The sequence below is a fragment of the Procambarus clarkii genome, chromosome 42 (genome assembly GCF_040958095.1).
Source record: "Procambarus clarkii isolate CNS0578487 chromosome 42, FALCON_Pclarkii_2.0, whole genome shotgun sequence".
NCBI lineage: Eukaryota > Metazoa > Arthropoda > Malacostraca > Decapoda > Cambaridae > Procambarus > Procambarus clarkii.
This window is the reverse complement of record NC_091191.1, coordinates 25,865,930-25,892,045: the sequence shown is the minus strand read 5'-3', so window position 1 is coordinate 25,892,045 and position 26,116 is coordinate 25,865,930. Positions and strand designations below refer to the sequence as shown.

The following is a 26,116-nucleotide window of genomic DNA, read 5'->3' as shown; positions in this document are numbered from 1 at the left end:
GCCAGGGCCGGAGATCGGCCAGGGCCGGAGACGGGCCAGGGCAGGAGATAGGCCAGGGGCAGGAGACGGGCTAGGGGCAGGAGATGGGCCATGGGCAGGAAATGGGCCAGGGACAGGAGATTGGCCAGGGGCAGGAAATGGGCCAGGGGCAAGAGATAGGCCAGGGTCAGGAGATGAGCTAGGTGCAGCTAGGAGATGGACCAGAGGCAGGAGATGGGAAAGGGGCAGGAGATAGGCAAGGGGCAGGAGATGGGAAAGGGGGAAAGAGATGGGCCAGGGGCAGGAAATGACCAGGGACAAGAGATGGGCCAGAGGCAGGAGATGGGCCAGGGACAGGAGATGGGCCAGAGGCAGGAGATGGGCCAGGGGCAGGAGATGGGCCAGGGGCAGGAGATGGACCAGGGACAGGAGATGGGGTAGGGGCAGGAGATGGGCCAGGGGGAGGAGATGGGACAGGGCAGTATATAGGAAAGGGGAAAGGAGATGGGCCAGGGGCAGGAGATGGGCCAGGGACAGGAGATGGGCCGGAGGCAGGAGATGGGCCAGGGGCAGGAGATGGGCCAGGGGCAGGGCCAGGGGCAGGAGATGGACCAGGGACAGGAGATCGGCCAGGGGCAGGAGATGGGCAAGGGGGAGGAGATGGGACAGGGGCAGGAGAAGGGAAAGGGGGGAAGGAGATGGGCCAGGGGCAGGAGATGGGCCAGGGAGAGGAGATGGGGCCAGGGGCAGGAGATGGGCCAGGGACAGGAATTGGGCCAGGGGCAGGAGATGGGCCAGGGGCAGGAGATGGGAAAGGGGCAGGAGATGGGCCAGAGGCTTGAGATGGGCCAGAGGCAGGAGATGGGACAGGGGCAGGAGATGGGCCAGGGACAGGAGATGGGCCAGGGGCAGGAGATGGGCAGGGGCAGGAGATGGGCCAGGGGGCAGGAACTTAGCCTGGGGCAGGAGATTGGCCAGGGGCAGGAGACAGCCCAGAAGTAGGAGATGGGCCAATGACATGCTTGGCCAGAGGCAAAAGATGGGCCAAGGGCAGGAGATGGGCCAAGGACGTGAGATGGTCCAGGAGCAGGAGATGGGCCAGGGGCAGGAGATGGGCCAAGGACATGAGCTGGGCCGAAGGAAGGAGGTGTGAAGGGGCAGAAGATGGGCCAGGTGAATGAGATGAACCAAGGACATGATATAAGCCAGGGGCAGGAGATGGGCCAATTATTAAGGGCATGAGATGGGCCAAGGGCAGGAGATGGGCCAGGGGCTTGAGAAGGGCTATGGGCAGGAGATGGGCCAGGGGCAGGAGATAGGCCAGGGGCTTGAGAAGAGCTATGGGCAGGAGATGGGCCATGGGCAGGAGATAGGCCTGGGCAGAAGATAGGCCAGGGGTAGGAGATGGGCCAAGGGCAGGAGATGGGCCAGAGACAGGAGATGGGCCAGGGACAGGAGATGGGCCAAGGACAGGAGATGGGCCCGGGGCAGGAGATGGGTCAGGGACAGCAGATGTGCCAGGGGCAGGAGATGAGCCAGGGGCCGGAGATAGGCCAAGGGCTCGAGAAGGGCTATGGGCAGAAGATGGGCCATGGGCAGGAGATGGGCCTGGAGTAGGAGATACGCCAGGGGCATGAGATGGGCCAAGGGCAGGAGATGGGCCAGGAGGGCAGGAGATGGGCCTGGGGTAGGAGATACGCCAGGGGCAGGAGATGTGCCAGGGGCATGAGATGGGCCAGGGGCAGGAGATAGGCCAAGGGCTCGAGAAGGGCTATGGGCAGAAGATGGGCCATGGGCAGGAGATGGGCCTGGGGCAGAAGATAGGCTTGGGGTAGGAGATGGGCTAAGGGCAGGAGATGGGGCAGGGACAGGAGATGGGCCTGGGACAGGAGATGGGCCAGGGACAGGAGATGGGCCCGGGGCAGGAGATGGGCCAGGGACAGAAGATGGGCCAGGGGCAGGAGATGGGCCAGGGACAACAGACGGGCCAGGGGCAGGAGATAAGACAGGGGCAGGCGAATTGCCAGAGGCAGGAGATGGGCCAGGGGCAAGAGATGGGCCAGGGACAGGAGATGGGCCAAGGGCAGGAGATGGGCCAGAGGCAGGAGATGGGCCTGGGGCTGTAAATGGGCCAGGGGCTGGAGATGGGTCAGGGACAGGAGATGGGTCAGGGACAAGAGATGGGCCAAAGGCAGGAGATGGGCCAGGAACAGGAGATGGGCCAGGGGCAGGAGATGGGACAGGGGCAGGAGGATGGCCAGAGGCAGGAGATTGGCCAGGGGCAGGAGATGGGCCAGGGGCAGGAGATGAACCAGGGACAGGAGGTGGGCTAGGGGCAGGAAATGGGCCAGGGAGAGGAGATGGGACAGGGGCAGGAGACGGACCAAGGACATGAGATGGGCCATGGGCAGGAGTTGGGCCAAGGACATGAGATGGGCAAGGGGCAGGAGATGGGCCTGGGGCCGGAGATGGGTCAGGGGTTGGAGATGGGCCAGGGACAGGAGATGGTCCAGGGACATGAGATGGGCCAAGGGCAAGAGATTGGCAAGGGGTCGGAAACGGGCCAGGGGCACGAGACGGGCCAGGGATAGGAGATGGGCCAGGGCAGGAGATGGGTCAGGAGCAGGAGACGGGCAAGGGCCGGAGATCGGCCTGGGATAGGAGATGGGCCAGGGGCATCAGATTGGCCAGGGCAGGAGATGGGCCAGGAGCAGGAGATGGGCCAGGGGCAGGAGACGGGCCAGGGCCGGAGATCGGCCAGGGCCGGAGACGGGCCAGGGCAGGAGATAGGCCAGGGGCAGGAGATGGGCTAGGGGCAGGAGATGGGCCATGGGCAGGAAATGGGCCAGGGACAGGAGATTGGCCAGGGGCAGGAAATGGGCCAGGGGCAAGAGATAGGCCAGGGGCAGGAGATGAGCTAGGTGCAGCTAGGAGATGGACCAGAGGCAGGAGATGGGAAAGGGGCAGGAGATAGGCAAGGGGCAGGAGACGGGAAAGGGGGAAAGAGATGGGCCAGGGGCAGGAAATGACCAGGGACAAGAGATGGGCCAGAGGCAGGAGATGGGCCAGGGACAGGAGATGGGCCAGAGGCAGGAGATGGGCCAGGGGCAGGAGATGGGCCAGGGGCAGGAGATGGACCAGGGACAGGAGATGGGGCAGGGGCAGGAGATGGGCCAGGGGGAGGAGATGGGACAGGGCAGTATATGGGAAAGGGGAAAGGAGATGGGCCAGGGGCAGGAGATGGGCCAGGGACAGGAGATGGGCCGGAGGCAGGAGATGGGCCAGGGGCAGGAGATGGGCCAGGGGCAGGGCCAGGGGCAGGAGATGGACCAGGGACAGGAGATGGGCCAGGGGCAGGAGATGGGCAAGGGGGAGGAGATGGGACAGGGGCAGGAGAAGGGAAAGGGAGAAGGAGATGGGCCAGGGGCAGGAGATGGGCCAGGGAGAGGAGATGGGGCCAGGGGCAGGAGATGGGCCAGGGACAGGAGATGGGCCAGGGGCAGGAGATGGGCCAGGGGCAGGAGATGGGAAAGGGGCAGGAGATGGACCAGAGGCTTGAGATGGGCCAGAGGCAGGAGATGGGACAGGGGCAGGAGATGGGCCAGGGACAGGAGATGGGCCAGGGGCAGGAGATGGGCAGGGGCAGGAGATGGGCCAGGGGGCAGGAACTTAGCCTGGGGCAGGAGATTGGCCAGGGGCAGGAGACAGCCCAGAAGTAGGAGATGGGCCAATGACATGGTTAGCCAGAGGCAAAAGATGGGCCAAGGGCAGGAGATGGGCCAAGGACGTGAGATGGTCCAGGAGCAGGAGATGGGCCAGGGGCAGGAGATGGGCCAAGGACATGAGCTGGGCCAAAGGAAGGAGGTGTGAAGGGGCAGAAGATGGGCCAGGTGAATGAGATGAGCCAAGGACATGATATAAGCCAGGGGCAGGAGATGGGCCAAGGGCATGAGATGGGCCAAGGGCAGGAGATGGGCCAGGGGCTTGAGAAGGGCTATGGGCAGGAGATGGGCCAGGGGCAGGAGATAGGCCAGGGGCTTGAGAAGAGCTATGGGCAGGAGATGGGCCATGGGCAGGAGATGGGCCTGGGCAGAAGATAGGCCAGGGGTAGGAGATGGGCCAAGGGCAGGAGATGGGCCAGAGACAGGAGATGGGCCAGGGACAGGAGATGGGCCAAGGACAGGAGATGGGCCCGGGGCAGGAGATGGGCCAGGGACAGCAGATGGGCCAAGGGCAGGAGATGGGCCAGATACAAGAGATGGGCAAGGGGCAGGAGATGGGACAGGGGCAGGAGAATTGCCAGAGGCAGGAGATGGGCCAGTGGCAAGAGATGGGATAGGGACAGGAGATGGGCCAAGGGCAGGAGATGGGCCAGAGGCAGGAGATGAGCCTGGGGCTGTAAAGGGCCAGGCGCTGGAGATTAGTCACGGACAGGAGATGGGTCAGGGACAGGAGATGGGCCAAAGGCAGGAGATGGGCCAGGAACAGGCGATGGGACAGGGGCAGGAGATCGGACAGGGGCAGGAGAATGGCCAGAGGCAGGAGATGGGCCAGGGGCAGGAGATGGGCCAGGGGCAGGAGATGGACCAGGGGCAGCTAGGAGATGGGCAAGGAGCAGGAGATGGGCCAGGGGGAGGAGATGGGCCAAGGACATGAGATGGGATAGGGGCAGGAGATGGTCCAGGGGCCGAAGATGGGTCAGGGGATGGAGATGGGCCAGGGACAGGAGATGGGCCAGGGACAGGAGATGGGTCAGGGGCAGGAGATGGGCCAGAGGCCGGAGATGGGCCAGGGGCTGGAGATGGGCCAGAGGCAGGAGATGGGCCAGGGGCAGGAGATGGGCCAGGGGATAGAGGTGGGTCAGGGACAGGAGATGGGCCAGGGACAGGAGATGGGCCATAGGCAGGAGATGGGCCAGGAACAGGAGATGGGTCAAGGGCAGGAGATGGGACAGGGGCAGGAGAATGGCCAGAGGCAGGAGATGGGCCAAGGGCAGGAGATGGGCCAGGGGCAGGAGATGGACCTGGGACAGCTAGGAGATGGGCCAGGGGCAGGAGATGGGCCAGGGGGAGGAGATGGGACAGGGGCAGGAGATGTGAAAGGTGGAAGGAGATGGGCCAGTCGCAGGAGATGGGCCAGGGACAGGAGATGGGCCATGGACAGGAGATGGGCCAGGGGATGGAGATTGGCCAGGGAAAGGAGATGGGCCAGGGGCAGGTGATGGGGAAGGGGCAGGAGATGGGAAAGGGGCAGGAGATGGGCCAGAGGCTGGAGATGGGCCAGGGGCAGGAGATGGGCAGGGGCAGGAGATGGGCCAGGGGCAGGAGATTAGCCTGGGGCAGGAGATGGGCCAGGGGCAGGAGACGGGCCAGGCTAGGAGATGGGTCAGAGGCTGGAGATGGGCCAGGGACAGGAGATGGGCCAACGACAGGAGATGGGTGAGGGGCAGGAGATGGGCCAGGGTCCGGAGATGGGCCAGGGGCTAGAGACGGGCCAATGGCAGGAGATGGGCCAGGGGTAGGAGATGGGCCAGGGGCTGGAGATGGGTCAGGGAAAGGAGATGGGCCAAGGACAGGAGATGGGCAATAGGCAGGGGATGGGCCAGGAACAGGAGATGGGCCAGGGGCAGGAGATGGGACAGGGGCAGGAGAATGGCCAGAGGCAGGAGATGCGCTAGGAGCAGGACATGGGTCAGGGGCAGGAGATGGACCAGGGACAGGAGATGGGCCAGGGGCAGGAGATGGGCCAGGGGGAGCAGATGGGACATGGGCAGGAGACGGGCCAAGGACATGAGATGGGCCATGGGCAGGAGATGGGCCAAGGACATGAGATGGGCTAGGGGCAGGAGATGGGTCAGGGGCCGGAGATGGGTCAGGGGTTGGAGATGGGCCAGGGACAGTAGATGGGCCAGGGACATGAGATGAGCCAAAGGCAAGAGATGGGCAAGGGGTCAGAAATTTGCCATTGGCAGGAGACGGGCCAGGGATAGGAGATGGGCCAGGGGCAGGAGATGGGCCAGGGCAGGAGATGGGCCAGGAGCAGGAGATGGACCAGGGGCAGGAGACGGGCCAGGGCCGGAGATCGGCCAGGGATAGGAGATGGGCCAGGGGCAGGAGATGGGCCAGGGCAGGAGATGGGCGAAAAGCAGGAGATGGGCCAGGGGCAGGAGACGGGCCAGGGCCGGAGATCGGCCAGGGCCGGAGACGGGCAAAGGCAGGATATGGGCTTGGGCAGGAGACGGGCTAGGGGCAGATGGGCCTTTGGCAGGAAATGGGCCAGGTGCAGGAGATAGGCCAGGGGCAGGAAATGGGCCAGGGGCAAGAGATAGACCAGGGGCATGAGATGGAAAAGGGTCAGGAGATAGGCAAGGGACAGGAGACGGGAAAGGGGGAAGGAGATGGGCAAAGGACAGGAGATGGGCCAGGGGCAGGAAATGTCCAGGGACAGGAGATGGGCCAGAGGCAGGAGATGGGCCAGGAACAGGAGATGGGCCAGGGGCAGGAGATGGGACAGGGGCAGGAGATGGGCCAGAGGCATGAGATGGGCCAGGAGCAGGAGATGGGCCAGGGGCAGGAGATGGACCAGGGACAAGAGATGGGCCAGGGGCAGAAGAAGGGTCAGAGGCGTGAGATGGGCCAGGGACAGGAGATTGGCCAAGGACAGGAGATGGGTCAGGGGCAGGAGATGGGCCAGGGGCCGGAGATGGGCCAGGGGCTGGAGACGGGCCAAGGGCAGGAGATGGGCCAGGGGCAGAAGATGGGCCAGGGGCTGGAGATGGGTCAGGGACAGGAGATGGGCCAGGGACAGGAGATGGGCCATAGGCAGGAGATGGGCCAGGAACAGGAGATGGGCCAGGGCAAGAGATGGGACAGGGGCAGGAGAATGGCCAGAGGCAGGAGATGCGCCAGGAGCAGGACATGGGCCAGGGGCAGGAGATGGACCAGGGACAGGAGATGGGCCAGGGGCAGGAGATGGGCCAGGGGGAGCAGATGGGACATGGGCAGGAGACGGGCCAAGGACATGAGATGGGCCATGGGCAGGAGATGGGCCAGGGGTAGGAGATGGGCCAGGGGCTGGAGATGGGTCAGGGAAAGGAGATGGGCCAAGGACAGGAGATGGGCCATAGGCAGGGGATGGGCCAGGAACAGGAGATGGGCCAGGGGCAGGAGATGGGACAGGGGCAGGAGAATGGCCAGAGGCAGGAGATGCGCTAGGAGCAGGACATGGGTCAGGGGCAGGAGATGGACCAGGGACAGGAGATGGGCCAGGGGCAGGAGATGGGCCAGATGGAGCAGATGGGACATGGGCAGGAGACGGGCCAAGGACATGAGATGGGCCATGGGCAGGAGATGGGCCAAGGACATGAGATGGGCTAGGGGCAGGAGATGGGTCAGGGGCCGGAGATGGGTCAGGGGTTGGAGATGGGCCAGGGACAGTAGATGGGCCAGGGACATGAGATGAGCCAAAGGCAAGAGATGGGCAAGGGGTCAGAAATGGTCCATTGGCAGGAGACGGGCCAGGGATAGGAGATGGGCCAGGGGCAGGAGATGGGCCAGGGCAGGAGATGGGCCAGGAGCAGGAGATGGACCAGGGGCAGGAGACGGGCCAGGGCCGGAGATCGGCCAGGGATAGGAGATGGGCCAGGGGCAGGAGATGGGCCAGGGCAGGAGATGGGCGAAAAGCAGGAGATGGGCCAGGGGCAGGAGACGGGCCAGGGCCGGAGATCGGCCAGGGCCGGAGACGGGCAAAGGCAGGATATGGGCTTGGGCAGGAGACGGGCTAGGGGCAGATGGGCCATTGGCAGGAAATGGGCCAGGTGCAGGAGATAGGCCAGGGGCAGGAAATGGGCCAGGGGCAAGAGATAGACCAGGGGCATGAGATGGAAACGGGTCAGGAGATAGGCAAGGGACAGGAGACGGGAAAGGGGGAAGGAGATGGGCAAAGGACAGGAGATGGGCCAGGGGCAGGAAATGTCCAGGGACAGGAGATGGGAAAGAGGCAGGAGATGGGCCAGGGACAGGAGATGGGCCAGAGGCAGGAGATGGGCCAGGGGCAGGAGATGGGGCAGGGGCAGGAGATGGACCAGGGACAGGAGGTGGGGCAGGGGCAGGAGATGGGACAGGGGCAGGAGTTGGGAAAGGGGGAAGGAGATGGGCCAGGGGCAGGAGATGGGCCAGGGACAGGAGATGGGCAAGGGGCAGAAGATGGAAAAGGGGCAGGAGATGGGCCAGAGGCTGGAGATGGGCCAGAGGCAGGAGATGGGCCAGGGGCTGGAGATGGGTCAGGGACAGGAGATGGGCCAGGGGCAGGAGATGGGCAGAGGCAGGAGATGGGCCAGGGGCAGGAGATTAGCCTGGGGCAGGAGATGGGCCAGGGGCAGGAGACGGGCCAGGGGTAGGAGATGGGCCAATGACATGAGGTTGGTCAGAGGCAAAAGATGGGCCAGGGGCAGGAGATGGGCCAAGGACGTGAGATGGTCCAGGAGCAGGAGATGGGCCAGGGGTAGGAGATGGGCCAGTGACATGAGATGGGCCAGGTGTAGGAGATGGGCCAATGACATGAGATGGGCCAAAGGAAATAGCTGGGAAGGGGCAGAAGATGGGCCAGGTGAATGAGATGGGCCAGGGACATGAGATGGGCCAAAGGCAGGAGATGGGCCAAGGGCAAGAGATATGCCAAGGGCAGGAGATGGGCCAGGAGGGCAGGAGATGGGCCAAGGGCAGGAGATTAGCCTGAGGTAGGTGAAACGCCAAGGCAGGAGATGTGCCAGGGGCAGGAGATGGGCCAGGGGCAGGAGATAAGCCAGGGTCTCGAGAAGGGCCATGGGCAGGAGATGGGCCAGGGGCAGGAGATAGGCCAGGGGCTTGAGAAGTGCTATGGGCAGGAGATGGGCCATGGGCAGGAGATGGGCCTGGGGCAGAAGATAGGCCAGGGGCAGGAGATGGGCCAGGGGCAGGAGATGGGACAGGGGCAGGAGAATTGCCAGAGGCCGGAGATGGGCCAGGGGCAAGAGATGGGCCAGGGACAGGAGATGGGCCAGAGGCCGGAGATGGGCCTTTGGCTTGAAATGGGCCAAGGGCTGGAGATGAGGCAGGGAAAGGAGATGGGTCAGGGACAGGAGATGGGCCAGAGGCAGGAGATGGGCCAGGAACAGGAGATGGGCCAGGGGCAGGAGATGGGACAGGGGCAGGAGATGGGCCAGAGGCATGAGATGGGCCAGGAGCAGGAGATGGGCCAGGGGGCAGGAGATGGACCAGGGACAAGAGATGGGCCAGGGGCAGAAGAAGGGTCAGAGGCGTGAGATGGGCCAGGGACAGGAGATTGGCCAAGGACAGGAGATGGGTCAGGGGCAGGAGATGGGCCAGGGGCCGGAGATGGGCCAGGGGCTGGAGACGGGCCAAGGGCAGGAGATGGGCCAGGGGCAGAAGATGGGCCAGGGGCTGGAGATGGGTCAGGGACAGGAGATGGGCCAGGGACAGGAGATGGGCCATAGGCAGGAGATGGGCCAGGAACAGGAGATGGGCCAGGGCAAGAGATGGGACAGGGGCAGGAGAATGGCCAGAGGCAGGAGATGCGCCAGGAGCAGGACATGGGCCAGGGGCAGGAGATGGACCAGGGACAGGAGATGGGCCAGGGGCAGGAGATGGGCCAGGGGGAGCAGATGGGACATGGGCAGGAGACGGGCCAAGGACATGAGATGGGCCATGGGCAGGAGATGGGCCAGGGGTAGGAGATGGGCCAGGGGCTGGAGATGGGTCAGGGAAAGGAGATGGGCCAAGGACAGGAGATGGGCCATAGGCAGGGGATGGGCCAGGAACAGGAGATGGGCCAGGGGCAGGAGATGGGACAGGGGCAGGAGAATGGCCAGAGGCAGGAGATGGGCCAGGGGGAGCAGATGGGACATGGGCAGGAGACGGGCCAAGGACATGAGATGGGCCATGGGCAGGAGATGGGCCAAGGACATGAGATGGGCTTGGGGCAGGAGATGGGTCAGGGGCCGGAGATGGGTCAGGGGTTGGAGATGGGCCAGGGACAGTAGATGGGCCAGGGACATGAGATGAGCCAAAGGCAAGAGATGGGCAAGGGGTCAGAAATGGGCCAGGGGCAGGAGACGGGCCAGGGATAGGAGATGGGCCAGGGGCAGGAGATGGGCCAGGGCAGGAGATGGGCTAGGAGCAGGAGATGGACCAGGGGCAGGAGACGGGCCAGGGCCGGAGATCGGCCAGGGATAGGAGATGGGCCAGGGGCAGGAGATGGGCCAGGGCAGGAGATGGGCGAAAAGCAGGAGATGGGCCAGGGGCAGGAGACGGGCCAGGGCCGGAGATCGGCCAGGGCCGGAGACGGGCAAAGGCAGGATATGGGCTTGGGCAGGAGACGGGCTAGGGGCAGATGGGCCATTGGCAGGAAATGGGCCAGGTGCAGGAGATAGGCCAGGGGCAGGAAATGGGCCAGGGGCAAGAGATAGGCCAGGGGCATGAGATGGAAAAGGGTCAGGAGATAGGCAAGGGGCAGGAGACGGGAAAGGGGGAAGGAGATGGGCAAAGGACAGGAGATGGGCCAGGGGCAGGAAATGTCCAGGGACAGGAGATGGGAAAGGGGCAGGAGATGGGCCAGGGACAGGAGATGGGCCAGAGGCAGGAGATGGGCCAGGGGCAGGAGATGGGGCAGGGGCAGGAGTTGGGAAAGGGGGAAGGAGATGGGCCAGGGGCAGGAGATGGGCCAGGGACAGGAGATGGGCCTGGGGCAGGAGATGGGCCAGGGACATTAGATGGGCCAGGGGCAGGAGATGGGCAAGGGGCAGGAGATGGGAAAGGGGCAGGAGATGGGCCAGAGGCTGGAGATGGGCCAGAGGCAGGAGATGGGCCAGGGGCTGGAGATGGGTCAGGGACAGGAGATGGGCCAGGGGCAGGAGATGGGCAGAGGCAGGAGATGGGCCAGGGGCAGGAGATTAGCCTGGGGCAGGAGATGGGCCAGGGGCAGGAGATGGGCCAATGACATGAGATGGGCCAGGGGTAGGAGATGGGCCAATGACATGAGATGGGCCAAAGGAAATAGCTGGGAAGGGGCAGAAGATGGGCCAGGTGAATGAGATGGGCCAGGGACATGAGATGGGCCAAAGGCAGGAGATGGGCCAAGGGCAAGAGATATGCCAAGGGCAGGAGATGGGCCAGGAGGGCAGGAGATGGGCCAAGGGCAGGAGATTAGCCTGAGGAAGGTGAAACGTCACGGGCAGGAGATGTGCCAGGGACAGGAGATGGGCCAGGGGCAGGAGATAAGCCAGGGTCTCGAGAAGGGCTATGGGCAGGAGATGGGCCAGGGGCAGGAGATAGGCCAGGGGCTTGAGAAGTGCTATGGGCAGGAGATGGGCCATGGGCAGGAGATGGGCCTGGGGCAGAAGATAGGCCAGGGGCAGGAGATGGGCCAGGGGCAGGAGATGGGTCAGGGGCAGGAGAATTGCCAGAGGCAGGAGATGGGCCAGGGGCAAGAGATGGGCCAGGGACAGGAGATGGGCCAAGGGCCGGAGATGGGCCAGAGGCCGGAGATGGGCCTTTGGCTTGAAATGGGCCAAGGGCTGGAGATGGGGCAGGGACAGGAGATGGGTCAGGGACAGGAGATGGGCCAGAGGTAGGAAATGTCCAGGGACAGGAGATGGGAAAGGGGCAGGAGATGGGCCAGGGACAGGAGATGGGCCAGAGGCAGGAGATGGGCCAGGGGCAGGAGATGGGGCAGGGGCAGGAGTTGGGAAAGGGGGAAGGAGATGGGCCAGGGGCAGGAGATGGGCCAGGGACAGGAGATGGGCCTGGGGCAGGAGATGGGCCAGGGACATTAGATGGGCCAGGGGCAGGAGATGGGCAAGGGGCAGGAGATGGGAAAGGGGCAGGAGATGGGCCAGAGGCTGGAGATGGGCCAGAGGCAGGAGATGGGCCAGGGGCTGGAGATGGGTCAGGGACAGGAGATGGGCCAGGGGCAGGAGATGGGCAGAGGCAGGAGATGGGCCAGGGGCAGGAGATTAGCCTGGGGCAGGAGATGGGCCAGGGGCAGGAGATGGGCCAATGACATGAGATGGGCCAGGGGTAGGAGATGGGCCAATGACATGAGATGGGCCAAAGGAAATAGCAGGGAAGGGGCAGAAGATGGGCCAGGTGAATGAGATGGGCCAGGGACATGAGATGGGCCAAAGGCAGGAGATGGGCCAAGGGCAAGAGATATGCCAAGGGCAGGAGATGGGCCAGGAGGGCAGGAGATGGGCCAAGGGCAGGAGATTAGCCTGAGGAAGGTGAAACGTCACGGGCAGGAGATGTGCCAGGGACAGGAGATGGGCCAGGGGCAGGAGATAAGCCAGGGTCTCGAGAAGGGCTATGGGCAGGAGATGGGCCAGGGGCAGGAGATAGGCCAGGGGCTTGAGAAGTGCTATGGGCAGGAGATGGGCCATGGGCAGGAGATGGGCCTGGGGCAGAAGATAGGCCAGGGGCAGGAGATGGGCCAGGGGCAGGAGATGGGTCAGGGGCAGGAGAATTGCCAGAGGCAGGAGATGGGCCAGGGGCAAGAGATGGGCCAGGGACAGGAGATGGGCCAAGGGCCGGAGATGGGCCAGAGGCCGGAGATGGGCCTTTGGCTTGAAATGGGCCAAGGGCTGGAGATGGGGCAGGGACAGGAGATGGGTCAGGGACAGGAGATGGGCCAGAGGTAGGAGATGGGCCTGGAACAGGAGATGGGCCAGGGACAGGAGATGGGACAGGGGCAGGAGAATGGCCAGAGGCATGAGATGGGCCAGGAGCAGGAGATGGGCCAGGGGCAGGAGATGGACCAGGGACAAGAGATGGGCCAGGGGCAGAAGAAGGGTCAGAGGCGTGAGATGGGCCAGGGACAGGAGATTGGCCAAGGACAGGAGATGGGTCAGGGGCAGGAGATGGGCCAGGGGTAGGAGATGGGCCAGGGGCTGGAGACGGGCCAAGGGCAGGAGATGGGCCAGGGGCAGAAGATGGGCCAGGGGCTGGAGATGGGTCAGGGACAGGAGATGGGCCAGAGACAGGAGATGGGCCATAGGCAGGAGATGGGCCAGGAACAGGAGATGGGGCAGGGCAAGAGATGGGACAGGGGCAGGAGAATGGCCAGAGGCAGGAGATGCGCCAGGAGCAGGACATGGGCCAGGGGCAGGAGATGGACCAGGGACAGGAGATGGGCCAGGGGCAGGAGATCGGCCAAGGACATGAGATGGGCTAGGGGCAGGAGATGGGCCAGGGGCTGGAGATGGGTCAGTGGTTGGAGATGGGCCAGGGACAGTACATGGGCCAGGGACATGAGATGAGCCAAAGGCAAGAGATGGGCAAGGGGTCAGAAATGGGCCAGGGGCAGGAGACGGGCCAGGGATAGGAGATGGGCCAGGGGCAGGAGATGGGCCAGGGCAGGAGATGGGCCAGGGCAGGAGATGGGCCAGGAGCAGTAGATGGACCAGGGGCAGGAGACGGGAGAGGGCCGGAGATCGGCCAGGGATAGGAGATGGGCCAGGGGCAGGAGATGGGCCAGGGCAGGAGATTGGAGAAGAGCAGGAGATGGGCCAGGGGCAGGAGACGGGCCAGGGCCGGAGATCGGCCAGGGCGGGAGACGGGCAAGGGCAGGAGATGGGCTTGGGGAGGAGACGGGCTAGCAGCAGAAGATGGGCCATTGGCAGGAAATGGGCCAGGGGCAAGAGATAGGCCAGGGGCAGGAGTTGGGCCAGGGGCAGGAGATGGGCCAGGGGCAGGATATGGGAAAGGGGCAGGAGATAGGCAAGGGGCAGGAGATGGGAAAGGGGGAAGGAGATGGGCAAAGGACAGGAGATGGGCCAGGGGCAGGAAATGTCCAGCGACAGGAGATGGGAAAGGGGCAGGAGATGGGCCAGGGACAGGAGATGGGCCAGAGGCAGGAGATGGGCCAGGGGCAGGAGATGGGGCAGGGGCAGGAGATGGACCAGGGACAGGAGGTGGGGCAGGGGCAGGAGATGGGACAGGGGCAGGAGTTGGGAAAGGGGCAGGAGATGGGCCAGAGGCTGGAGATGAGCCAGAGGCAGGAGATGGGCCAGGGACTGGAGATGGGCCAGGGACAGGAGATTGGCCAGGGGCAGGAGATGGACAGGGGCAGGAGATGGGCCAGGGGCAGGAGATTAGCCTGGGGCAGGAGATGGGCCAGGGGCAGGAGACGAGCCAGGGGTAGGAGATGGGCCAATGACATGAGGTTGGCCAGAGGCAAAAGATGGGCCAGGGGCCGGAGATGGGCCAAGGACTTGAGATGGTCCAGGAGCAGGAGATGGGCCAGGGGCAGGAGCTGGGCCAAGGACATGAGATGAGCCAAAGGAAGGAGGTGGGAAGGGACAGAAGATGGGCCAGGTGAATGAGATGGGGCACGGACATGATATGGGCAAGGGGCAGGAGATGGGCCATGGGCATGAGATAGGCCAAGGGCAGGAGATGGGCCAGGAAGGCAGGAGAGGGGCCAAGGGCAGGAGATTGGCTTGGGGTAGGAGATACGCCAGGGGCATGTGATGTGCCAGGGGAAGGAGATGGGCCAGGGGCAGGAGATAGGCCAGGGGCTTGAGAAGGGCTATGGGCTATAGATGGGCCATGGGCAGTAGATGGGCCTGGGGCAGAAGATAGGCCAGGGGTAGGAGATGGGCCAAGGGAAGGAGATGGGCCAGGGACATTAGTTGGGCCTGGGGCAGGAGATGGGCCAGGGACAGGAAATGTGCCAGGGGAAGGAGATGGGACGGGGATACGAGAATTGCCAGAGGCAGGTGATGGGCAAGGGGCAAGAGATGGGCCAGGGACAGGAGATGGGCCAAGGCTAGGAGATGGGCCTGGGGCTAGAAATGGGCCAGGGGCTGGAGATGGGTCAGGGACAGGAGATGGGCCAGGGACAGGAGATGGGCCGGAGGCAGGAGATGGGCCAGGAACAGGAGATGTTCCAGGGGCAGGAGATGGGTCAAAGGCATGTGATGGGTCAAGGGCAGGAGATTGGCTTGGGGAAGGAGATACGCCAGGGGCAGGTGATGTGCCAGGGGAAGGAGATGGGCCAGGGGCAGGAGATTGGCCAGGGGCTTGAGAAGGGCTAAGGGCAGGAGATGGGCCATGGGCAGGAGATGGGCCTGGGGCAGAAGATAGGCCAGGGGTAGGAGATGGGCCAAGGGCAGGAGATGGGCCAGGGGCAGGAGATGGAACAGGGGCAGGAGAATTGCCAGAGGCAGGAAATGGGCCAGGGGCAAGAGATGGGCCAGGGACAGGAGATGGGCCAAGGGCAGGAGATGGGCCAGAGGCAGAAGATGGGCCTGGGGCTGGAAATGGGCCAGGGGCTGGAGATGGGTCAGGGACAGGAGATGGGCCAGGGACAAGAGATGGGCCAGAGGCAGGAGATGGGCCAGGAACAGGAGATGGGCCAGAGGCTGGAGATGGGCCAGGAAGAGGAGATGGGCCAGGGGCAGGAGATGGGAAAGGGGCAGGAGAATTGCCAGAGGCAGGAAATGGGCCATGGGCAGAAGATGGGCCAAGGGCAGGAGATGGACCAGGGACAAGAGATGGGCCAGGGGCAGGTGATGGGCCAGGGGGAGGAGATGGGACAGGGGCAGGAGACGGGCCTAGGACATGAGATGGGCCAAGGGCAGGAGTTGGGCCGAGGACATGTGATGGGATAGGGGCAGGAGATGGGCCAAGGGCCGAAGATGGGTCAGGGGCTGGAGATTGGCCAGGGACAGGAGATGGGCCAGGGGCAGGAGACGGGAGAGGGCCGGAGATCGGCCAGGGATAGGAGATGGGCCAGGGGCAGGAGATGGGCCAGGGCAGGAGATTGGCGAAGAGCAGGAGATGGGCCAGGGGCATGAGACGGGCCAGGGCCGGAGATCGGCCAGGGCGGGAGACGGGCAAGGGCAGGAGATGGGCTTGGGGAGGAGACGGGCTAGGGGCAGGAGATGGGCCATTGGCAGGAAATGGGCCAGGGGCAGGAGATAGGCCAGGGGCAGGAAATGGGCCAGGGGCAAAAGATAGGCCAGGGGCAGGAGATGGGCCAGGGGCAGGAGATGGGCCAGGGGCAGGAGATGGGAAAGGGGCAGGAGATAGGCAAAGGGCAGGAGATGGGAAAGGGGGAAGGAGATGGGCAAAGGACAGGAGATGGGCCAGGGGCAGGAAATGTCCAGCGACAGGAGATGGGAAAGGGGCAGGAGATGGGCCAGGGACAGGAGATGGGCCAGAGGCAGCAGATGGGCCAAGGGCAGGAGATGGGGCAGGGGCAGGAGATGGACCAGGGACAGGAGGTGGGGCAGGGGCAGGAGATGGGACAGGGGCAGGAGTTGGGAAAGGGGGAAGGAGATGGGCCAGGGGCAGGAGATGGGCCAGGGACAGGAGATAGGCCTGGGGCAGGAGATGGGCCAGGGACATTAGATGGGCCAGGGGCAGGAGATGGGCAAGGGGCAGGAGATGGGAAAGGGGCAGGAGATTAGCCTGGGGCAGGAGATGGGCCAGGGGCAGGAGACGGGCCAGGGGTAGGAGATGGGCCAATGACATGAGGTTGGCCAGAGGCAAAATATGGGCCAGGGGCCGGAGATGGGCCAAGGACGTGAGATGGTCCAGGAGCAGGAGATGGGCCAGGGGCAGGAGATGGGCCAATGACATGAGATGAGCCAAAGGAAGGAGGTGGGAAGGGACAGAAGATGGGCCAGGTGAATGAGATGGGCCAAGGACATGATATGGGCCAGGGGCAGGAGATGGGCCAAGGGCATGAGATGGGCCAAGGGTAGGAGATGGGCCAGGAAGGCAGGAGATGGGCCAAGGGCAGGAGATTGGCTTGGGGTATGAGATACGCCAGTGGCAGGTGATGTGCCAGGGTCAGGAGATGGGCCAGGGGCAGGAGATAGGCCAGGGGCTTGAGAAGGGCTATGGGCTATAGATGGGCCATGGGCAGGAGATGGGCCTGGGGCAGAAGATAGGCCAGGGGTAGGAGATGGGCCAAGGGAAGGAGATGGGCCAGGGACATTAGTTAAGCCTGGGGCAGGAGATGGGCCAGGGACAGGAGATGGGCCAGGGGAAGGAGATGGAACGAGGGTAGGAGAATTGCCAGAGGCAGGAGATGGGCAAGGGGCAAGAGATGGGCCAGGGACAGGAGATGGGCCAAGGCTAGGAGATGGGCCGGGGGCTATAAATGGGCCAGGGGCTGGAGATGGGTCAGGGACAGGAGATGGGCCAGGGACAGGAGATGGGTCAAGGGCATGAGATGGGTCAAGGGCAGGAGATTGGCTTGGGGTAGGAGATACGCCAGGGGCAGGTGATGTGCCAGGGGAAGGAGATGGGCCAGGGGCGGGAGATTGGCCAGGGGCTTGAGAAGGGCTATGGGTAGGAGATGGGCCTGGGGCAGAAGATAGGCCAGGGGTAGGAGATGGGCCAAGGGCAGGAGATGGGCCAGGGGCAGGAGATGGAACAGGGGCAGGACAATTGCCAGAGGCAGGAAATGGGCTAGGGGCAAGAGATGGGCCAGGGACAGGAGATGGGCCAAGGGCAGGAGATGGGCCAGAGGCAGAAGATGGGCCTGGGGCTGGAAATGGGCCAGGGGCTGGAGATGGGTCAGGGACAGGAGATGGGCCAGGGACAGGAGATGGGCCAGAGGCAGGAGATGGGCCAGGAACAGGAGATGGGCCAGAGGCAGGAGATGGGCCAGGAAAAGGTGATGGGCCAGGGGCAGGAGATGGGGAAAGTGGCAGAAGAATTGCCAGAGGCAGGAAATGGGCCATGGGCAGAAGATGGGCCAGGGGCAAGAGATGGACCAGGGACAGGAAATGGGCCAGGGGCAGGAGATGGGCCAGGGGGAGGAGATGGGACAGGGGCAGGAAACGGGCCTAGGACATGAGATGGGCCAAGGGCAGGAGTTGGGCCAAGGATATGTGATGGGATAGGGGCAGGAGATGGGCAAAGGGCCGAAGATGGGTCAGGGGCTGGAGATGGGCCAGGGACAGGAGATGGTCCAGGGGCATGAGATGGGCCAAGGGCAAGAGATGGGCCAGGGGTCAGAAATGGGCCAGGGGCAGGAGACGGGCTAGGGATAGGAGATGGGCCAGGGGCAGGAGATGGGCCAGGGCAGGAGATGGGCCAGGAGCAGGAGATGGGCCAGGGGCAGGAGACGGGCCTGGGCGGGAGATCGGCCAGGGATAGGAGATGGGCTAGGGGCAGGAGATGGGCCAGGGGCAGGAGACGGGCCACTGCCGGAGATGAGCCAGGGCCGGAGACGGGCCAGGGCAGGAGATGAGCCAGGGGCAGGAGACGGGCTAGGGGCAGGAGATGAGTCAGGAGCAGGAGATGTGCCAGGGGCAGGAGATGGGCCAGGGCCGGAGATCGGCCAGGGCCGGAGACGGGCCAGGACAGGAGACGGGCCATGGACAGGAGACGGGCTTGGGGCAGGAAATGGGGTAGGGGCAGGAGATTGGCCAGGGGCAGGAAGTGGACCAGGGGCAAGAGATAAGCAAGGGGCAGGGGATGGGCCAGGGGCAGGAGATGGGCAAGGGGCAGGAGATGGGAAAGGGGCTGGAGATAGGCAAGATGCAGGAGATGGAAAGGGGAAAGGAGATGGGCCAGGGGCAGGAAATGGCCAGGGACATGAGATCGGCTGGGGGCAGGAGATGGACCAGGGACAGGAGATGGGCCAGGGGCAGGAGATGGGCCAGGGGGAGGAGATGGGACAGGGGCAGGAGACGGGCCAAGGACATGAGATGGGCCAAGGGCAGGAGTTGGGCCAAGGACATGTGATGGGATAGGGGCAGGAGATGGGCCAAGGGCCGAAGATGGGTCAGGGGCTGGAGATGGGCCAGGGACAGGAGATGGGCCAGGGACATGAGATGGGCCAAGGGCAAGAGATGGGCCAGGGGTCAGAAATGGGCCAGGGGCAGGAGACGGGCCAGGGATAGGAGATGGGCCAGGGGCAGGAGATGGGCAAGGGCAGGAGATGGGGCAGGAGCAGGAGATCGGCCAGGGATAGAAGATGGGCTAGGGGCAGCAGATGGGCCAGGGGCAGGAGATGGGCCAGGGCCGGAGATCAGCCAGGGCCGGAGACGGGCCAGGGCAGGAGATCAGCCAGGGGCAGGAGACGGGCTAGGGGCAGGAGATGAGCCAGAAACAGGAGATGGGCCAGGGGCAGGAGACGGGCCAGGGCAGCAGATGGGCCAGGGGCAGGAAATGGGCCAGGGGCAGGAGATTTTCCAGGGGCAGGAAATGGACCAGGGGCAAGAGATAGGCAAGGGGCAGGAGATGGGCCAGGGGTAGGAGATGGGCAAGGGGCAGGAGATGGTAAAGGGGCAGGAGATCGGCAAGGGGCAGAAGATGGGAAAGGGGAAAGGAGATGGGCCAGGGGCAGGAAATGGCCAGGGACAGGAGATGGGCCGGGGGCAGGAGATGGGCCAAGGCAGGAGATGGACCAGGTACAGGAGATGGGCCAGGGGCAGGAAATGGGCCAGGGGAAGGAGATGGGACAGGGGCAGAAGATGGGAACGGGGGAAGGAGATGGGCCAGGGGCACGAGATGGGCCAGGGACAGGAGATGAGCTAGGGGCAGGAGATTGGCCAGGGACAGGAGATGGGCCAGGGGCAGGAGATGGACCAGGGACAGGAGATGGTCCAGGGGCAGGAGATGGCCAGAGGCAGGAGACGGGCCAGGGGCAGAAGACGGGCCAGGGGCAGGAGATAGGCCTGGGGCAGGAGATGGGCCAGGGACATTAGATGGGCCAGGGGCAGGAGATGGGCAAGGGGCAGGAGATGGGAAAGGGGCAGGAGATTAGCCTGGGGCAGGAGATGGGCCAGGGGCAGGAGACTGGCCAGGGGTAGGAGATGGGCCAATGACATGAGGTTGGCCAGAGGCAAAATATGGGCCAGGGGCCGGAGATGGGCCAAGGACGTGAGATGGTCCAGGAGCAGGAGATGGGCCAGGGGCAGGAGATGGGCCAAGGACATGAGATGAGCCAAAGGAAGGAGGTGGGAAGGGACAGAAGATGGGCCAGGTGAATGAGATGGGCCAAGGACATGATATGGGCCAGGGGCAGGAGATGGGCCAAGGGCATGAGATGGGCCAAGGGTAGGAGATGGGCCAGGAAGGCAGGAGATGGGCCAAGGGCAGGAGATTGGCTTGGGGTATGAGATACGCCAGTGGCAGGTGATGTGCCAGGGTCAGGAGATGGGCCAGGGGCAGGAGATAGGCCAGGGGCTTGAGAAGGGCTATGGGCTATAGATGGGCCATGGGCAGGAGATGGGCCTGGGGCAGAAGATAGGCCAGGGGTAGGAGATGGGCCAAGGGAAGGAGATGGGCCAGGGACATTAGTTAAGCCTGGGGCAGGAGATGGGCCAGGGACAGGAGATGGGCCAGGGGAAGGAGATGGGACGAGGGTAGGAGAATTGCCAGAGGCAGGAGATGGGCAAGGGGCAAGAGATGGGCCAGGGACAGGAGATGGGCCAAGGCTAGGAGATGGGCCGGGGGCTATAAATGGGCCAGGGGCTGGAGATGGGTCAGGGACAGGAGATGGGCCAGGGACAGGAGATGGGTCAAGGGCATGAGATGGGTCAAGGGCAGGAGATTGGCTTGGGGTAGGAGATACGCCAGGGGCAGGTGATGTGCCAGGGGAAGGAGATGGGCCAGGGGCGGGAGATTGGCCAGGGGCTTGAGAAGGGCTATGGGCAGGAGATGGGCCTGGGGCAGAAGATAGGCCAGGGGTAGGAGATGGGCCAAGGACATTAGATGGGCCAGGGGCAGGAGATGGGCAAGGGGCAGGAGATGGGAAAGGGGCAGGAGATTAGCCTGGGGCAGGAGATGGGCCAGGGGCAGGAGACTGGCCAGGGGTAGGAGATGGGCCAATGACATGAGGTTGGCCAGAGGCAAAATATGGGCCAGGGGCCGGAGATGGGCCAAGGACGTGAGATGGTCCAGGAGCAGGAGATGGGCCAGGGGCAGGAGATGGGCCAAGGACATGAGATGAGCCAAAGGAAGGAGGTGGGAAGGGACAGAAGATGGGCCAGGTGAATGAGATGGGCCAAGGACATGATATGGGCCAGGGGCAGGAGATGGGCCAAGGGCATGAGATGGGCCAAGGGTAGGAGATGGGCCAGGAAGGCAGGAGATGGGCCAAGGGCAGGAGATTGGCTTGGGGTATGAGATACGCCAGTGGCAGGTGATGTGCCAGGGTCAGGAGATGGGCCAGGGGCAGGAGATAGGCCAGGGGCTTGAGAAGGGCTATGGGCTATAGATGGGCCATGGGCAGGAGATGGGCCTGGGGCAGAAGATAGGCCAGGGGTAGGAGATGGGCCAAGGGAAGGAGATGGGCCAGGGACATTAGTTAAGCCTGGGGCAGGAGATGGGCCAGGGACAGGAGATGGGCCAGGGGAAGGAGATGGGACGAGGGTAGGAGAATTGCCAGAGGCAGGAGATGGGCAAGGGGCAAGAGATGGGCCAGGGACAGGAGATGGGCCAAGGCTAGGAGATGGGCCGGGGGCTATAAATGGGCCAGGGGCTGGAGATGGGTCAGGGACAGGAGATGGGCCAGGGACAGGAGATGGGTCAAGGGCATGAGATGGGTCAAGGGCAGGAGATTGGCTTGGGGTAGGAGATACGCCAGGGGCAGGTGATGTGCCAGGGGAAGGAGATGGGCCAGGGGCGGGAGATTGGCCAGGGGCTTGAGAAGGGCTATGGGCAGGAGATGGGCCTGGGGCAGAAGATAGGCCAGGGGTAGGAGATGGGCCAAGGGCAGGAGATGGGCCAGGGGCAGGAGATGGAACAGGGGCAGGACAATTGCCAGAGGCAGGAAATGGGCTAGGGGCAAGAGATGGGCCAGGGACAGGAGATGGGCCAAGGGCAGGAGATGGGCCAGAGGCAGAAGATGGGCCTGGGGCTGGAAATGGGCCAGGGGCTGGAGATGGGTCAGGGACAGGAGATGGGCCAGGGACAGGAGATGGGCCAGAGGCAGGAGATGGGCCAGGAACAGGAGATGGGCCATAGGCAGGAGATGGGCCAGGAAAAGGAGATGGGCCAGGGGCAGGAGATGGGGAAAGTGGCAGAAGAATTGCCAGAGGCAGGAAATGGGCCATGGGCAGAAGATGGGCCAGGGGCAAGAGATGGACCAGGGACAGGAAATGGGCCAGGGGCAGGAGATGGGCCAGGGGGAGGAGATGGGACAGGGGCAGGAAACGGGCCTAGGACATGAGATGGGCCAAGGGCAGGAGTTGGGCCAAGGATATGTGATGGGATAGGGGCAGGAGATGGGCAAAGGGCCGAAGATGGGTCAGGGGCTGGAGATGGGCCAGGGACAGGAGATGGTCCAGGGGCATGAGATGGGCCAAGGGCAAGAGATGGGCCAGGGGTCAGAAATGGGCCAGGGGCAGGAGACGGGCTAGGGATAGGAGATGGGCCAGGGGCAGGAGATGGGCCAGGGCAGGAGATGGGCCAGGAGCAGGAGATGGGCCAGGGGCAGGAGACGGGCCAGGGCGGGAGATCGGCCAGGGATAGGAGATGGGCTAGGGGCAGGAGATGGGCCAGGGGCAGGAGACGGGCCACTGCCGGAGATCAGCCAGGGCCGGAGACGGGCCAGGGCAGGAGATGAGCCAGGGGCAGGAGACGGGCTAGGGGCAGGAGATGAGTCAGGAGCAGGAGATGTGCCAGGGGCAGGAGATGGGCCAGGGCCGGAGATCGGCCAGGGCCGGAGACGGGCCAGGACAGGAGACGGGCCATGGACAGGAGACGGGCTTGGGGCAGGAGATGGGTAATGGGCAGGAAATGGGGTAGGGGCAGGAGATTGGCCAGGGGCAGGAAGTGGACCAGGGGCAAGAGATAAGCAAGGGGCAGGGGATGGGCCAGGGGCAGGAGATGGGCAAGGGGCAGGAGATGGGAAAGGGGCTGGAGATAGGCAAGATGCAGGAGATGGAAAGGGGAAAGGAGATGGGCCAGGGGCAGGAAATGGCCAGGGACATGAGATCGGCTGGGGGCAGGAGATGGACCAGGGACAGGAGATGGGCCAGGGGCAGGAGATGGGCCAGGGGGAGGAGATGGGACAGGGGCAGGAGACGGGCCAAGGACATGAGATGGGCCAAGGGCAGGAGTTGGGCCAAGGACATGTGATGGGATAGGGGCAGGAGATGGGCCAAGGGCCGAAGATGGGTCAGGGGCTGGAGATGGGCCAGGGACAGGAGATGGGCCAGGGACATGAGATGGGCCAAGGGCAAGAGATGGGCCAGGGGTCAGAAATGGGCCAGGGGCAGGAGACGGGCCAGGGATAGGAGATGGGCCAGGGGCAGGAGATGGGCAAGGGCAGGAGATGGGGCAGGAGCAGGAGATCGGCCAGGGATAGAAGATGGGCTAGGGGCAGCAGATGGGCCAGGGGCAGGAGATGGGCCAGGGCCGGAGATCAGCCAGGGCCGGAGACGGGCCAGGGCAGGAGATCAGCCAGGGGCAGGAGACGGGCTAGGGGCAGGAGATGAACCAGAAACAGGAGATGGGCCAGGGGCAGGAGACGGGCCAGGGCAGCAGATGGGCCAGGGGCAGGAAATGGGCCAGGGGCAAGAGACGGGCCAGTTACGGGAGATTGGCCATGGCAGGAGATGGGCCATGGGCAGGAGATGGGCCAGGGTCAGGAGATGAGCCAGAGACAGGAGATGGGCCAGAGGCAGGAGATGGACCATTGGCAGGAGATGGGCCAGTGGCAGGAGATGGGCCAGGTACAGTAGATGGGCCAGGGGCCGGAGATGGTCCAGGGGCTGGAGATGGGTAACGGACAGGAGATGAACCAGGGGCAGGAGATGGGCAAGGTGCCGGAGATGGGCTAGGGACAGTAGATGGGCCAGGGCCGGAGATGGTCCAGAGGTTGGAGATGGGCCAGGGGCAGGAGACGGGCTAGGGGCAGGAGACGGGCCAGAACAGGAGATGAGCCAGGGACAGGAGATGGGCCATGGCAGGAGATGGGCCAAGGACAGGAGATGGGCATGGGTAGGAGATTGGCCAGGGGCAGGAGATCGGCCAGGGGCAGAAGACGGGACAGGGGCAGGAGATCGGAAAAGGACATAAGATGGGCTAGGGGGAAGAGCCAGGGGACAAGAGATGGGACAGGTGCCGGAAATGGGACAGGGACAGGAGTTGGGGTAGGAGATTGGCCAGGGGCAGGAGATTGACCAGGGCAGGAGATGGACCAAGGGCAAAAGACGGGCCAGGGGCAGGAGATGGGAAAAGGACATAGGATGGGCCAGGGGCAGGAGATGGGCCAGGCGCAGGAGATGGGCAAGGGGCAAGAGATGGGCCAGATGGGCCAGGGGCAATAGATGGGCCAGGGGCAGGAGATGGGCCTGGGGCAGGAGATGGGCCATAGACAGGAGATGGGCCAGAGGCAGGAGATAGGCCAAGGACATGATATGGGCTAAAGGTAGAAGATAGGGCAAGGGCAAGAGATGGGCCAGGGGCAGGAGATGGGCCAAGGACATAACATTGGCCAGGGGCAGGAGATGGACCAGGGTCAGGAGATTGGATAGGAGCAGGAGATGGGCCAGGGGCAGAAGATGGGCCAAGGGCAGGAGATGGGCTAGGGGCAGGAGACGGGTCAGAGCAGGAGATGGGCCAGCAGGAGATGGGCCAGGGCAGGAAACGGGCCAGGGCAGGAGATGGTCCAGGGGCAGAAGACGGGCTAGGGTCAGAAGACGGGCCAGGGGCAGGAGATGGGAAATGGACATATGATAGGCCAGGGGCAGGAGATGGGCCAGGGGCAGGAGATGGGCCAGATGGGCCAGGGGCTGGAGATGGGCCACGGGCAAGAGACGGGCCAGGGGCAGAAGATGAGCCAGGGGCAGGAGATTGGCCAGGGCAGGAGATGGGCCAAGGGCAGGAGATGGGCCAGGGGCAGGAGACGGGCCAGGGCAAGAGATGGGTCAGGGCAGGAAACGGACCAGGGCAGGAGATGGGCCAGGGGCAGAAGATGGGCCAGGGGCAGGAGATGGGCCAGGCGCAGGAGATGGGCAAGGGGCAGGAGATGGTCCAGATGGGCCAGGGGCAAGAGATGGGCCAGAGGCAGGAGATGGGCCAGGGGCAGGAGATGGGGCATAGACAGGAGATGGGCGAGAGGCAGGAGATGGGTCATTGGCAGGAGATGGGCCAGTGGCAGGAGACGGGCCAGGGGCTGGAGATGGGCCAGGGGCAAGAGATGGGCCAGGGAAAGGAGATGAGCCAGGGGCAGGAGATGGGCCAGGGACAGGAGATTGGCCAGGGGCAGGAGATTATCCAGGTGCAGGAGATGAGCCAGGGACAGTAGATGGGCCAGAGGCCGGAGATGGTCTACGGGCTGGAGAAGGACCAGGGGCTGGAGACGGGCCAGGGGCAGGAGTCAAGTCAGGGACAGGAGATGGGCCAGAGACACGAGATGAGCCATGGCAGGAGATGGGCCATGGACTGGAGATGGGCATGGGCAGGAGATGGGCCAGGGGCAGGAGATGGGCCAGGGGCAAGAGACAGACTAGGGACAGGAGTTGAGCCAGGGACAGGTGATATGGGCATGGGCAGGAGATGGTCCAGGGGCAGGCGATGGGCCAGGTGCAGGAGATGGGCCAGGGACAGTAGATGGGCCAGGGGCCGGAGATGGGCCAGGGGCAGGACATGGGCCAGGGGCAGGAGACGGGCCAGGGGTAGGAGATAGACCAGGGACAGGAGTTGAGCCAGGGACAGGTGATATGGGCATGGGCAGGAGATGGTCCAGGGGCAGGCGATGGGAAAGGGGCAGTAGATTGGCCAGAGGCAGGAGATGGGCCAGGAGCAGCCGACGGGCCAGGGGTAGGAGATGGGACCATGACATGAGATGGGCAAGGGGCAGGAGATTGGCCTAGGACGTGAGATGGTCCAGGGGCAGGAGATGGGCCAGGGGCAGGAGATGGGCCAGGGGCAGGAGATAGGCCAAGGACATGATATGGGCCAAAGGCAGGAGATGGGGCAGGGGCAGGAGATGGGCCACGTGCAGTAGATGGGCCAAGGACATGATATGGGCTAGGGGCAGGAGATGGGCCAGAGGCAGGAGATTAGACAAGGGCAGGAGATGGGCCAGGGGCTGGAGATGGGCCAGATGGGCCAGGGGCAGGAGATGGGCCAGAGGCAGGAGATTAGACAAGGGCAGGAGATGGGCC

The 26,116-nt window shown here is 64.3% G+C and overlaps 10 protein-coding genes and 2 pseudogenes across 10 annotated transcripts in view; 11 read left to right on the top strand and 1 right to left on the bottom strand.

The window, feature by feature from the left end:
- The first annotated feature begins 1,817 nt into the window (after window positions 1-1,817).
- On the top strand, window positions 1,818-3,849 carry LOC138373445 (uncharacterized; annotated as a pseudogene).
- Window positions 3,850-4,672: 823 nt separating this feature from the next.
- Window positions 4,673-5,200, top strand: LOC138373444 (uncharacterized). The gene has a single exon (XM_069339650.1). It carries the CDS (start codon window positions 4,673-4,675, stop codon window positions 5,198-5,200), a length of 528 nt encoding a protein of 175 aa, XP_069195751.1.
- A 1,049-nt stretch (window positions 5,201-6,249) lies between these two features.
- Window positions 6,250-7,762, top strand: LOC138373443 (uncharacterized). Its single transcript, XM_069339649.1, has 2 exons — window positions 6,250-6,835; window positions 7,488-7,762. The coding sequence occupies exons 1-2, from the start codon at window positions 6,250-6,252 to the stop codon at window positions 7,760-7,762; spliced, it is 861 nt and encodes a 286-aa protein (XP_069195750.1).
- A 6-nt stretch (window positions 7,763-7,768) lies between these two features.
- Window positions 7,769-8,377, top strand: LOC138373442 (uncharacterized). The gene has a single exon (XM_069339648.1). The coding sequence runs from the start codon at window positions 7,769-7,771 to the stop codon at window positions 8,375-8,377; it is 609 nt and encodes a 202-aa protein (XP_069195749.1).
- A 381-nt stretch (window positions 8,378-8,758) lies between these two features.
- On the top strand, window positions 8,759-9,280 carry LOC138373441 (uncharacterized). The gene has a single exon (XM_069339647.1). The coding sequence runs from the start codon at window positions 8,759-8,761 to the stop codon at window positions 9,278-9,280; it is 522 nt and encodes a 173-aa protein (XP_069195748.1).
- A 1,088-nt stretch (window positions 9,281-10,368) lies between these two features.
- Window positions 10,369-10,974, top strand: LOC138373440 (uncharacterized). The gene has a single exon (XM_069339646.1). It carries the CDS (start codon window positions 10,369-10,371, stop codon window positions 10,972-10,974), a length of 606 nt encoding a protein of 201 aa, XP_069195747.1.
- A 151-nt stretch (window positions 10,975-11,125) lies between these two features.
- LOC138373439 (uncharacterized) lies at window positions 11,126-11,608 on the top strand. The gene has a single exon (XM_069339645.1). It carries the CDS (start codon window positions 11,126-11,128, stop codon window positions 11,606-11,608), a length of 483 nt encoding a protein of 160 aa, XP_069195746.1.
- Window positions 11,609-11,737: 129 nt separating this feature from the next.
- On the top strand, window positions 11,738-16,613 carry LOC138373438 (uncharacterized; annotated as a pseudogene).
- An 853-nt stretch (window positions 16,614-17,466) lies between these two features.
- Window positions 17,467-17,844, top strand: LOC138373437 (circumsporozoite protein-like). Its single transcript, XM_069339643.1, has one exon. It carries the CDS (start codon window positions 17,467-17,469, stop codon window positions 17,842-17,844), a length of 378 nt encoding a protein of 125 aa, XP_069195744.1.
- A 3,948-nt stretch (window positions 17,845-21,792) lies between these two features.
- LOC138373436 (circumsporozoite protein-like) lies at window positions 21,793-22,170 on the top strand. Its single transcript, XM_069339642.1, has one exon. It carries the CDS (start codon window positions 21,793-21,795, stop codon window positions 22,168-22,170), a length of 378 nt encoding a protein of 125 aa, XP_069195743.1.
- Window positions 22,171-24,561: 2,391 nt separating this feature from the next.
- LOC138373435 (uncharacterized) lies at window positions 24,562-25,254 on the top strand. Its single transcript, XM_069339641.1, has one exon. The coding sequence runs from the start codon at window positions 24,562-24,564 to the stop codon at window positions 25,252-25,254; it is 693 nt and encodes a 230-aa protein (XP_069195742.1).
- A 564-nt stretch (window positions 25,255-25,818) lies between these two features.
- Window positions 25,819-26,116, bottom strand: part of LOC138373434 (ovarian abundant message protein-like) — a 486-nt gene continuing 188 nt past the window's right edge. Inside the window, exon 1 of the mRNA XM_069339640.1 lies at window positions 25,819-26,116. This exon is cut by the window's right edge and continues 188 nt beyond it. Coding sequence (XP_069195741.1) covers window positions 25,819-26,116 — 298 coding nt within the window.